This window comes from Engraulis encrasicolus, chromosome 18 (genome assembly GCF_034702125.1).
Source record: "Engraulis encrasicolus isolate BLACKSEA-1 chromosome 18, IST_EnEncr_1.0, whole genome shotgun sequence".
Taxonomy (NCBI): domain Eukaryota; kingdom Metazoa; phylum Chordata; class Actinopteri; order Clupeiformes; family Engraulidae; genus Engraulis; species Engraulis encrasicolus.
Window position 1 is genome coordinate 45,939,262 of NC_085874.1, and position 15,539 is coordinate 45,954,800.

At 41.1% G+C, this 15,539-nt stretch overlaps 1 protein-coding gene across 1 annotated transcript; it reads left to right on the forward strand.

The window, feature by feature from the left end:
- Window positions 1-1,615: 1,615 nt before the first annotated feature.
- On the forward strand, window positions 1,616-13,411 carry LOC134469437 (interferon-induced GTP-binding protein Mx1-like). Its single transcript, XM_063223699.1, has 13 exons — window positions 1,616-1,833; window positions 2,057-2,259; window positions 6,521-6,658; window positions 7,095-7,249; window positions 7,862-8,000; window positions 8,119-8,317; window positions 8,503-8,581; window positions 9,441-9,563; window positions 10,162-10,294; window positions 10,460-10,618; window positions 11,469-11,545; window positions 11,777-11,980; window positions 12,751-13,411. The coding sequence occupies exons 1-13, from the start codon at window positions 1,763-1,765 to the stop codon at window positions 12,973-12,975; spliced, it is 1,905 nt and encodes a 634-aa protein (XP_063079769.1). The 5' UTR covers window positions 1,616-1,762; the 3' UTR covers window positions 12,976-13,411.
- The last annotated feature ends 2,128 nt before the right edge of the window (window positions 13,412-15,539 follow it).

Consider the following 15,539-nt stretch of genomic DNA (forward strand, 5'->3'; position numbering starts at 1 on the left):
ATAAGACACAGGCCATTAAAAAACGAGACATTTGGGAGCTTTGAAAGTCTTTAAGTCTCTTACTAAATAGATGGGAATGACACCTAGTCTACCGAGCTAGCGACTAGCCAACCTGTTGTCAAACACAGAGCTAGGTATCCAGACTTGTATTAGACTATATATAATATGCCTGCCCCAAATTCTAATAAGATCCATGTCATTAAAAACGAGACATTTGGGAGCTTTGAAAGTCTTTAAGTAGCTTACTAAATAGATGGGAATGACACCTAGTCTACCGAGCTAGTGGCTAGCCAACCTGTCGTCAATAACACAGAGCTAGGTATCCAGCCTTGTATTATATGCCTGCCCCAAATTCTAATAAGATCCATGTAATTAAAAATGAGACATTTGGGAGCTTTGAGAGTCTTTAAGTAGCTTACTGAATAGATGGGAATGACACCTAGTCTACCGAGCTAGCGGCTAGCCAACCTGTCGTCAATTACACAGAGCTAGGTATCCAGCCGTGTATTAGTTCTATGGGTATACAGCTAGCTAGCTAACACCGAACATGCCATGTTGACAACAATCATAAATATAACCATTTAACAAGCCCCAAATTGCTCAACATTTCTCTGGTTGATCAAGGAGGGCCATGTGGTTGAAAAAGAGGCCTTTTTGAACTGTGTAAGTGAAAACATGATTTATTAGGAAACTTTTTTGTGGCTGTGGTGATCACACGCATTCACTCCTACGACGGCTCGAAGTAGCCGCTTCACCTACAAAGGGGCGTGTCGCCTGTACGTTCTGAAAGACAGCTGTGACATTACACAGAAGTGTGTGGGGATTGGTTGTTCCACCATCCCATTGCGTGGCGTTGAGTGCCAAGGCATTTTGATAGACAACCGTTTATCCCGCCCACACTCTCTCCAAGCTCGCCCAGACCCTTGTACAGCTTTTTGCTATACGGGTCTGGCTCGCCAGGCTACTGTGAGTCATTATTTAACTCCATTTCTCACCCCATCAGCAACTTGAAACATGATGCATGCTACTCTCGCGTGCAGTAACGCCAGTGTATCGTGTTACACTGTTTATTTTTATTTTTAAAAATATGTTGGGGGGGGGGCAACTTTATTTAGACAGGACAGTGAGGAGTGGTACAGGAAACAAGTGGGAGAGAGAGATGGGGGACAGATAGTCTCTCTAACTGCACACTGGTCTCAATCATTTGGTTAGGGAGAACCACACAACAGTGAGCTGGGGTTACTTGGAGGCCTTATTTTTACCTTTATTTTTTGCATAACCTTTCATCAGCACCTAGGCCACAAGGTTTTATTCATGTTGACCTTTGCCTATTTTGGAAGACTTTAGCTTTTTGTATCAGTGTATCAATGCAAAGACGAGAACAAAGTGCTTTCAGAAATATTTAATTCAGTATTTTAACTTGAGAAATGCCTCCATGTCTCCATTATGGTTTTCAGTGATTGTAGTTTTCTTTTGCAAAAGGTTAAAATGTATCTTTCTTCATGTCAATGTACAGTATATATGTGTAGCCCCTTAACACACACCATTCTGAATTATGAACAGACCTTCTACCATAGTACTGCACTACACCTTTATTACAGTGCAGAGGGCCTTTGGTCATTACCATACTGGTGACAGCTAATTTATTACAGGGTCTTACTGGGTTAAAGAAAAAGACAAGCACTGTGTTTTCCAAACGATTTCATTTAGTCTGCTTACCCTGACTTTCTTCCAATAACAACAGCATACATATTGAAGGACTATGGACCAGTGGAACGCAACCGAGATGGATGAAGAAGCTCCTACCCTTACTGAAGACAAACTGTGGAAAAAGTATCTGCAGAATTTTACAGACTTTTATAAATTACATATATCTAATTAAAACCATGTCTGCAACATTTACAGGAAAAAAATAAGGAAATGCTGAGCAATAATAAAACATATCTGGACAGATATTAATATATGTTTGCAACAGATCTCGATATCTCTTCTCTTCAGAGTGGCATGGACCTGGAGGAGTTTCGACCTCTGTGAATAACTGCTGTCTCCTCCGTAGCTTCAACAGAGAAATGGAGGGCGAGTTCCACAGCCATTTGAGTGAGCGAGTGCGGCCCTACCTGGACCTCATCGATAACCTGCGTCTGATGGGTATTGACGATGACATGACCCTGCCAGCCATCGCTGTGATCGGGGACCAGAGCTCAGGGAAGAGCTCCGTGCTGGAGGCCCTGTCAGGAGTGGCCCTGCCCAGGGGAAGTGGTGAGAGAGGACAAACTTTATCTTCATGGACACAACACTATAGTATATTGCTATGGATATTTCATTATAGCATGTAAACGCTATAGGAATATTGGATACTGTACAGCGACATATTGGTATTGAGAATGTATTAATCAATTTAGGGAAGTGGCCCTGCCCAGGGGAAGTCGTGAGAGAGGACAGGCTTAATTTTCATGGTCACAACATTACGTACAGTGTACTGGATATTTCATTATAGCATGTACACACTGTCCAGAATCAATTGCATGGCCACTGGCCCTCAAAACCTTTCAAAATGATGAACTTTTTAATGCCAAGAAAAGATCCGTTTTTAATCAGGTATTTCAAAGTTATGGAGAAAATGTGAAACATTAACGGTGTGGTTATGGTAAAGACCAAGCTTTCAAAACGTCAAGCCTTTTTTTAAATTCTATCTTTGTTTTATGTTTATTCAGTTCCTTGTGTCCAACAAAACCAGGGATTAAAGTTTTCCGTCGCTACGACGGAATTCCGTCAACTGGATTTTCGTTTGGACGGATTTCCGTCCGTATAATTTATGTCAATTAATGTACATTTTTTACTTTCCAACTGAACTCAAATCGAGAGCACTCCTGGTCATGAGAAGGGGACGAGGTGTGTTTGGTGTACGGATGTAGTTATACACTCCACCATTGGCGGTGTGATACAACATTCACTCATCAGTAGCCTAGTTTTGGGTCATCCCCTGTTCTTCCGTGTTCCAAAAAAAGTAGGCCTACACGAGCGGTCAACAATTCTGTGGCAGCGCAGCGCGAGAGATTAAAAAAAATAAATAGCCAAAATTGTTGCTGATGGCAGAAAAGAAAATAATTGTAATACAATGTATAAAGTGCAGTGACGTTTCCATATCATTGCACCTGCAGTGGCAGACATTTAGAAAAAAAAAAAAGAATAGTTTACTTCGACTGCGTATGATGTCCTTTTCATGAAGGGTTTGCCTTTTAAGCATTGTGACTCTTACTAGCATTATTCATAGCCCCAATGGGACGACTATGGCAGCTAACTAGGATAGCCTACCATGCGTTTCATCCTCATAGTTTAGCGCGTTTGACTGGCTGCGTGTAGAGCTAGTTGTCTTTTTGACAGCGGATAATTCACAGTCTCATCTGTACTCATATCAGATTAACTTTGTTGTTGCCGATATATATATTCAAGAAATAAGTTAAACATGGGTTGCATTTGGGTCACGGATAGGCTATCCCTGGCAGAGCCAATTTATGCCACGTCTTGTTCTGGGAAGCAGTGTTCTGATGGGTGGACTCATGGTCGATAAATGCCGTTTCGACGTTTGTTTCACTTTCAAGGCTTGTTACTGTGTGACGCTATTTCTGCTAACTGGAATAGTGTGCAGCAGCAACAGTTGTGTGTGCGCTTGTTTTTGAGTGGCTCAACGTCTGTGCCCATCTTCTCGGACTATGCGTTTCGTTTGAGTTCAGCTCTAGCCTATTTGCGCACTGCGCACTCAGGACTGATGGGTGGGTGATTTGCCTTGATTCGAGTGGAAAGCTGCGCGACAAGCTTGGGAAAGTGTGTTACTTTTGTAAACGATAGACGTATGTCTGTGACTGTCGTGTCTGCTGCGTCCTGTCAGCTTGTAGAACACGTGCGCATAGGAAGAATCGGGGACGTTTTTTAAATCAATGGTAAGCGTGTGCTTGGCACCGCACATCGAGAAGCAAAAAAGTAGCCAGTAGTTTTCAAAACGGTAGAACACAGAGGTAGACATACCGCACCCTGTTTGTAAACGACAACAAGTTATTTGTAACAGGATGAATACTGAAAAAGGCCTAAGGGTGAAAAACATACAAATAATTAAAGCTAGTTTACTCCCTCTGATTGCTATGATCAGGGCTTTTTAAATGTCAGAAATACAACTGCAAGCAATGCGCACCAGTGCTTTCACCAGAACAGTGTTTGCCCATTCTAATGTGAAAGACAAAATATAGCCTACTACTACAACAAAAAAAAACCATAATGGGATCACTCACTGTATCAACACATTGCAATTCCAAGTCAATAATTCTGTGAGATCAGCTACCATTTTGAAGCAGCATTCATTGTGAATCCATTCTGCATGATGTTGTGAACAATTCATAAACAATGGGTAGAAATAAGAGGAAATAACCAAAACATGCCCCAAATTTCAGTTCAATCTTTGCAGTCTGATATAGTATCCATTATCCCTCCATTCTCGGCCAGTTCTAGTCAATCTGGTGAGCGGCCTAGGCCTGCCCGCCCTCTTTCCTTTTTTTGTATTTAGAAATTGGCATCTGTAAACATCGCATTGTAGGCCTACATCTGATTGAGCACATCTGATCTAGTACCTACAGGTACACTCATACTGAGTCTATATAGGTCTACTGAGTGTATAATGAATATTCATTGTTCATGTGAAGTGTAAAGATTTTTGTTGGTTGAAGTTCTGATTTTGTGGCACTTTTCGGTATTACTGGCGCCCTCAAGACATAGGCCTATTCTGCTCTAGGCGACTGCCCCGTCTGCCTATGCCGCTGGCTCTGGCACCATTCCTTGCATGTATGTTTCGTCATGAGGGCAGAGCCTGGCTACATTGGTTTTCGTAGGGTTACGGAGTGATACTCGATCGGGTGCCTAACCGGTAAAAAAGTTCAGTCAGATTACTTTTTTTTGCTTTAATCCCTGCAAAACTAAATGACAGTGCCACAAAGATGCAGAATCATGTTGAGTTGGGGTTGGGGATAAGGAATAATACAGATTGATTAACAGGTAGATGCAACAAATAATAATTGAAAAGGCTACATCTAACACAACATTGGTGGAGATATATCACAATAGCCTAACCGAGCCTCAAACAACACAATTGAACACAAACGAAAGCAAACGTTGAAGCTTACAGTACGTGACGGCTGACCACACTAGGAACTCAGATAAAGAGTTGGTGGGAAACCAGCAAGCTAAAATAAGAAAACAGAAGTCATGATGCAGAACAAATGAACACAGATACCTTAAAGCATGGGCACAACAAAATGACCAGTGTTCTAACTACCATTATTATTTTTAAATGTTGAAAGGGTGCACATGACTCTTCAGGATGCAATTTCCAAATGTAAAATGCAAAAGAGAAAATGCTGGTACACAATATGGGCCTATATCAAAATGGTTATTCTGGCATATTAAACGCAACTCCCAAATATTGAAACCTGACATTTGAAAACCAGAGTTTGCTGAGAGTATGAACGATCACAATACTGGAGTCATGAAGACCAGCTGCCTCAGTCCACATGCCCAACAGTTTCATTTTATGTCTTACTATTTTGCAGACTAAGTAGTACTAACAGAGAAATCGTGATATGCAGAGTCAAGACACTGTATCGCGGTGCAAGAAAGCAGTATGGTGATACACCCTTTCAAAGTTCTGTTACCCTTCATCCAAGCTTCAAATGTGAAAAAACCAAATTAATTCATTTGAAAGACAGATTAAAAATATTGTGGGGTGTATCGAACTGTAGGCCCAAAATCGTGATACAAACCGAATTGTGAGTTGAGTGAATCGCTACAGACAGTCCACATGCCGAGCAGTTTCATTTTATGTCTAAATGCAGTTGCAGTATTACACAATAAATAAACAATCAGTGTCTCTCAATCTCTCTCAGTTTCTCTGTTCCAGATTTCGGAAATTGCTGGATGTGATCATAGAATTGGAATAATGTCATGTTCAGGACTAAACTAAAAAATTATGAAGAATTGATTCCTATCAAATAAAGATAATTATACTTATTCAACACATAATGTACTATATTTAGCCCCATACCATACAGTATTTTTGACTGTAATTGTGTGTTCCTTTGTGAAATACGTCTGTGCTCTTTCAGATAATCACTGTGTAGTAGAATGTAAGTAGACAAAGTGTATTTACTGTCAATGGTGCACACCACCTCAGGGTCCTGTCCATCCTGCTGCATTTCAATGATAATCCTTGAAGGTCTATATAAAGACAATGTCGCACTCTCTGCTTATGTTTTATTTTGAAGTAACGTTTTGTCCGTCTGGCCGTCTTCAAACAGATGGCTGAAACTTTCCTTCAAAAGAAAAAAAATATGGAGCAGAGTGTGCGACATTTTCTTTATTTTCTTTACCATTTGTATGCACAAGAAGCCAGCACCTCCCAAAAAAAAATATTGGTGTGTGATACCACTTCTTTCTAAATCCTTGAGGGTCTGACATGCGACTTTGTTCCCTGCAGGCATTGTGACTCGATGTCCTCTGATGCTGAAGCTGAGGAAACAGCTGGCAGGGCATCAGTGGAAAGCCATCATCTCATACCGAGACAAGACCACCGAGTTCACAGACCCCTCTCTGGTGGAGGACTACGTCAGCCGAGGTAGGATTCACATGTGGTAGAAAATGAGATGATAAGGGGTGCACAATTCAGTGTGTTTCAATCAGTAGTCAGTGCTTATTAACATTTGGGTCATGAGTATTTTTGGGTGGTTGCGACTGGGTCATTCCTAATGTGTAACAAGAAGAAGACGTGTCATTTCAGAGTTATACCTCCAGCATAGAGTATTTACAACACTGTAGAGAGTCAAATTAGTCGACAATGGCGTTAAAAGGACGCCTATGGGTCCCGTAGCCTCTGTTCAACTACATCATACCAATATTGCTATGAAATTATCAAGAGGCTTACGTAACAGATTAAGATATGGTCATAACATTTTTGGTGACAGTAGGTATAGCCTCTGCTCAAAGGGGTTAAGAGAAAGGTTGGGAAGTACTGCTCTATGTCTCTCATGTCTCGTCTCTGGTATCCCCATTAGCCCAGAATGAGTTGGCTGGAGACGGCGTGGGGATCTGTGAGGAGCTGATCAGTCTGGAGATCATGTCATCTGAGGTGTGTGACCTCACTCTGATTGATCTACCTGGCATTGCACGAGTACCTGTCAAAGGCCAACCTGAAGACATTGCAGACCAGGTGAGGAAAACATATGTAGTAGGCTAATTATATTCATCTAATCATATTTCAATCATTTTGTTGACCACCATAATGTGGTGTGGATTGGCACTGCCCTCACGATCCGATTCGATCACGTTTCGGGAGGTAGCGATTCGATTCGATTCTATGCAATCCGATCCGATCCGATTCAATTCTACAATGCATTGCAATGCATTATATTTCTACTGAGCGCAAAGCAAATGTTTAATCAGTCATGATGAGGCAATCCAAGTGGTCAGATACTGAGTAACAATTTATTGGCTGTTTTTTGTATCAGTCTGTATCAGTCTTGCAATGGCTTGAAGTGCTTTTATTTAATTTAACATTCATTTGCTCCCGAAATATCCATGGAAGTAATTGAAACTTAAAAAAATTGCCGGATCGATTCTGGAACTTGCCGGATCGATTCTGCATCGTCCATGCCCCGCATTGGATTGCATCGCCGAATTGATCATTGTTGACACCATTACTAACATAGCAAATATCTTTTTTAGAATATAGATGTTTTTCAGTGTTATGTTGTTGCATTTGCTTATACAATATGTTTTCAACCGATCCAAACATTCGTCTTTGTATTTGTGTCTGTTGAAGATTAAAAGACTCATTAAAAGCTTCATTGAAAAGAGTGAAACCATCGTCTTGGTGGTAGTTCCGTGTAACGTCGACATAGCAACAACAGAAGCTCTGAAAATGGCACAGGAAGTGGATCCAGAGGGGAAAAGAACTTTGGGTAATGGAGTTTTGACCATTTTGTAATAAAACCACATGTAATAAAAGGTGTGGTATTGTTCCCATAGTCAAGAAGTACCCTATACAATCCAAATGTTTTTTCTTTGATATTCTTACAGCAATCTTGACCAAACCAGACCTTGTCGATCGTGGCACAGAGAAGAATGTTTTGGATATTGTAAACAATCGTGTTATCCCGCTGAGCAAAGGCTACATTGTTGTCAAGTGCCGCGGCCAACAGCAAATTCAGGACAGAATTCCTCTGGCTGAGGCTACCAGGATGGAGAGAGATTTCTTCAAACAACACAAGCACTTTAGGTGATACTGCTCTTCAATAATAATAATAAAAAAAAACATATCATTTCTACCAGGTGGAATTGAAATTATAAGTCATCTCAGGTTCCTTTTTGTATTTAAAAATAATAAATAATAATTATAAAAATAATAACTTCGATCATTTATTTGATGTTTAATTCGTAAAAGACTATTGACTTGTATTATAGATGTCTTCTGAATGAGGAGAGGGCCACAACGCAGTGCCTCGCCACCAAACTGAGTCAAGACCTGATAGAACACATAAAGGTGAGTCTGGAGAAGAAGCATTGATTGCCTGACATTATCTTAGTTCTGTCAGAACCACTCTAGTCAAAAATGAGACGGAAAACAGAGATAAATCTCAGAGGCTTTATTTTTGAATGCAAGTAATTTGTGTTTGGGGGTATGGCTCTGTTCGGAGGAAGTTCCCAGATTTTCCATGAGCTCCATGGAAGCCAAGACAGGGAACAGCAGCATCCTCAGGTGGAGTGCCTTCCATTTAGCTGGAGAGGCAACATACCCCCTAGAACAGAGCAGGCAACAATGGAAACAATATGACATTGCTTAGCAATGACCATTTGGTGGAGCAGGGGAGGTGGTGGGAGCAAAGCGAGCAGCAAAAAGAGCAGTGGCAGCAACACAAAATCTGGTAGTTTAAAAGAGGCGCCCCAACTGCTCCAAATCTGTATGGGTTGGGTCGGTGACAGCCAATAAGCGATGGGCGCGTTGACTACGTGGTCTGCCAGAACTAACGCAATTTGCTCGATATACGGTATATACTGTTTTGTTTTCAAAGCCAGTAAAAGGTTAACATTTTGTACCTGACAAGCTTTGGCTATTTGCCTCTGCAACCAAAACACTTCATTAATTGTTACTAGTGTTACTAAAGAACCTCGTCAGTTTATTATGATCTCAGATAGCTTATTGACCATCAACCATATAAAAGATATTATCTTTTGTCTTCTCTCTTACTCCCTTTACTCACTCTCATATGACTTTGTGTGTTTGTGTGTGTGTGTGTGTGTGTGTGTGTGTGTGTGTGTGTGTGTGTGTGTGTGTGTGTGTGTGTGTGTGTGTGTGTGTGTGTGTGTTTGTGTGTGCTTGCGTGCGTGCATTTGTCTAACAGAAAGCTCTACCAGGATTGTCAGAGCAGGTGAAGACGGAGCTCTATGAGTCCAGAAAGTGGTTGAGTGAATGTACCGAGGGCCCCCCACCAGAACCTGTTGACAAGAAGGCCTACCTCATAGAGGTGCGTACCCCAAGGCATCCCACCTCACTGACATGACCTCATAGAGGAATATGTTGATAAGAAATCCTTCTTCGTTACATTTAGTATTAAGGGCCGTACACACACGTCGCTGCTAGTTACTCGCTCAGCGAATGAACTCAATAGAATGTCAATGTGTTCCAGCGAGACTAGCAGGCGAGTAGGCGAGTACTGTACAAGCGATGCAATGTGGGCAGATGAAAATATTTTATCTTCGAGCGAGGCGAGTAAGCGAGTAACCAATTGGAAGGCAGAGTTCGGTACTTCTCGCCTGTTCATTGGCAGTTAAAGCCGCGGGAACTTTCATCGAATGTTCTATGAAAGAGAGGCGAGTAGGCGAGCAAGCGAGAAGCTAGTAAATAGCAGCGATGTGTGTGTACAGCCCTTTACTTAGGTGCAAGAGACATGTGAAGTGTCCATGTGTTGATTAGCATGCATTACTGTAGGTTCGATTTTGACCCATCTCTCTCTCTCTCTCCATCTCTCTCATTTCTGGTTTCACTCTCTCTATGTCCTATCGTAAATAAAGGCGTTAAAAAGCGAGAAAAGGAAATAAAACTCATTATGTGTTTCCTCCCAGATCTTAACCACGTTCACTGGGAAGATCAACAACTTAACTACTGGTGAAGTGGTGAATGACGAAAACTTATTCGTGATCCTGCGCAGCTTTTTTCAGAAGTGGAAAGATGAACTTGTGAACAGTAAAGAGTCGTGTAAGTGCTGCTTTAAAGAAAGATAAAAGCGGTGCTAAATGTAATGTAACGCAATGTTAAAAAAAAAAACAATAATACAAAAATGACTTTGTATTACTTCAGACAGAAAAAGTATGAATGGAAAGCAGTCTATTGAGTGTGAATTTCTTTTCTTTTCCAAACCAGATGCCCAGATGGTGCAGGACGTGGCGAAGGAGTACGACCTGAAGCACAGAGGAAGAGAGCTTCCAGGCTTCAGTGACTACAAGGTGTTTGAGATGGTCGTGCAGAAACTCATGATGAAACTTCTGGCTCCTGCAATAGAGACATTGAGAATCATCAGAGGTAACCACAAATGAAACATGATTCATATTTGTATTTTATGTTATTTTTTTTTCGGAAAACTTATGGTACTTCTGAATGCCATGTGTCTAAGGCCCAGGACATATTTTTACATTACATTACACTTAGCTAATGCGTTAATCCAAAGCGATTTACAGACACTACTGGGTATTGGTTACAATCCCTGGAGCACTGTTGAGTTAGGTGTCTTACCCAAGGGCACTTCAGGCATGGAGGCAGGAAGGGATTGATAAGGCTGGGCATTGAACCTGCAACCTTGTGATCTACAGTCCAACTCCATAACCATTACACTACGGCTGCCCAGAACAGAGCATATGCTTGCTGCAGGATACATGTGTGCGTGCACATTTTGTGCACGTAGGCGTTGCCATGTGTACTTTATGAGGGCGATCATATGAACTTCCAAATTGAGGTGGCTGTAGAGTCAAACAACGGTGGAAAGTATTAACGAGAACGCTGTTGGATATCTGCCCCCTACATGATACCTCCAGTATTGTGCGTCGCACTCTGTTAGCCCTTCAACAAGTACTGTATATGCACTCATTCACACACAGTTGTGTGTGTAAGTTAGGACACACATCAAGCATACCCTTGGCCATATGTTGCTACATCCTGTATGATGCAGGCAGTGTTGCCAGATGTGTCTGACCAAATCCCGCCCAAAAGGTTCTCAAAAACCGCCAAAATGCGCTAAATTCCGCCCAAATTCAACAAATTACATTGACTTGATTGGGCACCCGCCCAATCTGGCAACACTGGATGCAGGTGAAGTGTGGTTAGAGTTGACATTAGAACATTTACAATATTTTTCTTTTTCTCCCTTTTTCTACAGAGGCTGTCCAGACTCAACTCAGTGATGTCTCAAAATCATGCTTCACAAACTATCCGTTCCTTCAGTGTGTGGCAATGGTGATTATAAAAGCATTGTTAAAGAACAACAAATGCATAATTTCACAACTATATCACAACTATATCACATGTTTATTTAAAAACTCCAGCGTTAAGCTTCACTCCATCAACTGATCCATGTAACTCCCATCAACTGATACATTTAACTCTCCAGAAGAACTGTCAAATTAATAACTAAACAACTTCCTCATTTGCCGTTTTCTGATGACTTGTCCGCTTCATTTCACTCAGAACAAGATAGACAAGATCCAGTCGAAACAGGAGGGCAAAGTGTCGGAGAGAATCAAGGAGCAGTTTGAGATGGAGAAGCTAGTCTACACCCAGGATAGCATCTACTTCAGATCTCTCACCAAGATGGACGAGACTAACCCGGTGGACTGGGCTGACTTTGACAGCAGGAATAAATACCCAGAAATGCTGCAGGCATACTATGAGGTGTGTTGTGGTGCCAAACACATTGCACAAATCTTGCACTGTTAAAAATAGTATAAGTTCAAGGTAAAAGCTTGCACATCCAAACGTCTGACCTGGGAGCAGGACCAATAAATAGCCAGATAAAAAGAGAGAAAAGTCAGACGTCTGAAGAAGGGTTTCTACCCGAAAAATCACGGAAAAATAAAAAATATGTGGGAGCAAAAAGTCCTGGCTGTAGTGGACTTTTCTCTCTTTTTAACTGTTAAAAATAGTAAATATGCTTAGAGGTGGGGAGGGGAAACACAGAACGATTGCACGTCTTGTCTTGTAGGTGAAAAAAATCCAACAATGGGTTCCTCCACCTTGACTCTCTACTGAATTTAAACTCTTGTCCAGTAGTTCAAATCATCAATCACTAACCGGCAGCGTAAGTTTAATACAACAGTGACCCTTCACCCCTTGCTCCCTATGTCTGTACCTACTCACCAAGGTACCCGAATGATAGCCTGATTATCATCTCTCCGAGATTTGGTCTGATCAAGAGCATAGCAATTAACATTTTCCAAACGGCAAGGTTGACCCGTCTCCCTTGGTTTGCTACTGGCTGTTTGCTTCCCGACAAAGTGGAAGGAGTTCCCATTTTTTCTGGAGCTCAGAAACGGTATTTGTATTGCTCCTGGCCTGAACAGAAGCAACGCTGAAAGGTGTTGCATCACTAGGAGGGTGCGGCCTGGCTACCTGAATGACATAACCACTTCTTTTTCGCCCTCTGTCTCTCTCCCCTTCTCCAGATTGTGATCCAGCGTCTGGCAGACCAGATCCCGATGCTGATCCAGTTCTTCCTGCTGAAGGAGTCTGCTCGTGTGCTGTGCCAGGAGATGCTGAGCCTGATAGACGGGGTGGACTTGGACAAGGCCCTGTGCGAGAACTCGGACGCCGGCCGACGCCGTAATGATCTCCAGAGTCGCATCGAGCGCCTCAGCCTGGCCCAGGAGAAGCTCAGCCACTTCATATGAGGAGCTCAGCTCAGACACTTCATATGAGGAGCTCAGATACTTCATAAAAAGAGCTCATTCCATATGATGAGATTGACCATAAAACAGTAATGTATAGAAGACACTTTACTTTGAGGACTAAGGCTCTTAATATGAAGAGCTCAGCTACTTCATATGAGGAGCTCAGCTCAGACCCTTCATATGAGGAGCTCAGCTCAGACACTTCATATGAAGAGCTCAGCTCCTTTGTAGCATAACACAGTAGTGTATAGAAGCCATTTCGGAAACACTTTACTTAAAGGCCATTCTACAGTGCATGTGATGAGCGCATTGATGAATTATAATCATACTTGGTCACAATGCATTATGGCTACACTCATAATGCTTCATGATGTATTATATCAAGAGTTATAACTGTACATATAGCTAATGCCTTATAAATCAAAGGTCATTATATATATATATATATATATATATATATATATATATATATATATATATATATATATATGTATGTATGTATGTATGTATGTATGTATGTATGTATGTATGTATGTATGTATGTATGTATATAAGGCATTATACGCTAGCTGTATAGTTATAACTCCAGATAGACCTATACGTAATATCATGAAGCATTATCAATGTATTCATAATGCATTGTGACTAATAATGATGCACATTACAATTCATTATAAATGTGCTCATAATGCACTATAGAATGGTCTTTGAGTGAAGTGTTACTGCCATTTCATATGAGGAGCTCAGCCACTTCATGTAAGGAGCTCAGCCACTTCATATGATGTGATTGACCATAAAACAGTAGTGTGCAGAAGCCACTTTATTTGATGAGCTCAGATACTTCATACAGTATAAGCTCACCCACTTTATTTGAGCCACTTTATAACCCATTAGTGTTTAAAGAAGCTCAAGGCACAGGGGCAGAGGGTTTTCACGGGGACATTTCAGAGTTTTTTTTCCTTCACATTTCACATTATTTTTTTGCATGTGTTTACAACATAGCTTTTTATGACCATCACAGTTGCATCCTTTAGAGGATTGCTTGTGTAGCAAATATGAAAATGACTACTGTATTTACTACTGTAACTACTGTAAAAGACTACTGTATTTATTTTCTAACTGTGTTTTATCCACTGTAAACATTATTTTATGTGCTCGAAAGTAGTCTACATTGTTTTGGTCAACCAAAGACTACTTATGACTACTTACTTATGAAAATAACTGTTACATAATTGTATTCATCTCCTAAGTATACTAAATAAATACATAAATGTACAAGTGTTTGTGCCAACCCAGGTCTTTTGATTCTCATGATTACACTCTTGGAAATACAATCTGAGAAAACTACTCATTTATGAATGCCAGTCAGCTGGTTTCATGATATCTGCAAAATATCTAGGCCTCACATATACTGTGGAGTTTCCTTTTAGTATCAAATAAGAAAGTTTAAATTATTAGCTGCCAGTGATCTTCCTGCATGTTGTCATTGGTAGTGTTGCACACATGCACACAGCTATTGGTTTCTGTTGTTGGTGTAGTAGTATTGTGGACCGTTTCATATTTGAACCCAGATAATAATTCTCAATTTTCAACAATACCTCGACTACGCCACTAGAAAGAGAAGTTTTACCTCTAGAAAATGAATGCACAAGGCACACAGGTTCGTACATTACGTGAGTTCCATAAATATTGTAACATTTCTTTTTGTACACAGAGTTAAACACACAAACATCAAGAGTTCCACAGATATGCACACGTAACCTTTTGTCCATAATAATCACGCTCGCTGGATGTACATCATTGAATTTCCAAGCCAAGCACCTATAAGATTTAACTCATGCAATTTAGGCTACACACTGCAAGCAAGACAACTTGGTTACCCAAGGGATGGACAGTTCATACAATTTTATAGCCTAGAAATCTAGACGCCCCTAGCGAACGCAAATTGAATTTGCTCCCGGGGGAAGTCTAGCGGACCCCGGTTGTTTTGCGAGGCTGAAAGTTATCCGATGACAGGGCCAATCAAATCGCGAGGAGCGAGATGGGGGGCCGGGCTACCTAGTAAACACAGAAAACTTTCTAAGAAGAAACATGGCGGCCGTCCGTGCTACTTACAGCACGAACGTTTTTACTTAATTTAGAAAGCCTGGATGATAATACATTTCGTGGCTGACATGGATTGATGTAAAAATACACCATGAACTTATCGGACACAAATAGATCACTACACATTACCATTTGATCATTCAATGTTTTAAGCTAGCTAGGTAAGCTAATTTGAGCATTTTACAGAACCAGATAGTCACACGCTATTATCAGACCACTATTGTAGGTGTAGAATGAAACTGCTGCCCCAATTTCTAATAAGACACATGCCATTAAAAACGAGACATTTGGGAGCTTTGAAAGTCTTTGAGTAGCTTACTAAATAGATGGGAATGACACCTAGTCTACCGAGCTAGTGGCTAGCCAACCTGTCGTCAATAACACCTGTGCCAGGTATCCAGCCTTGTATTATATGCCTGCCCCAATTTAGTGAAGTGAAAGTGAAAGCCCATTGGGAA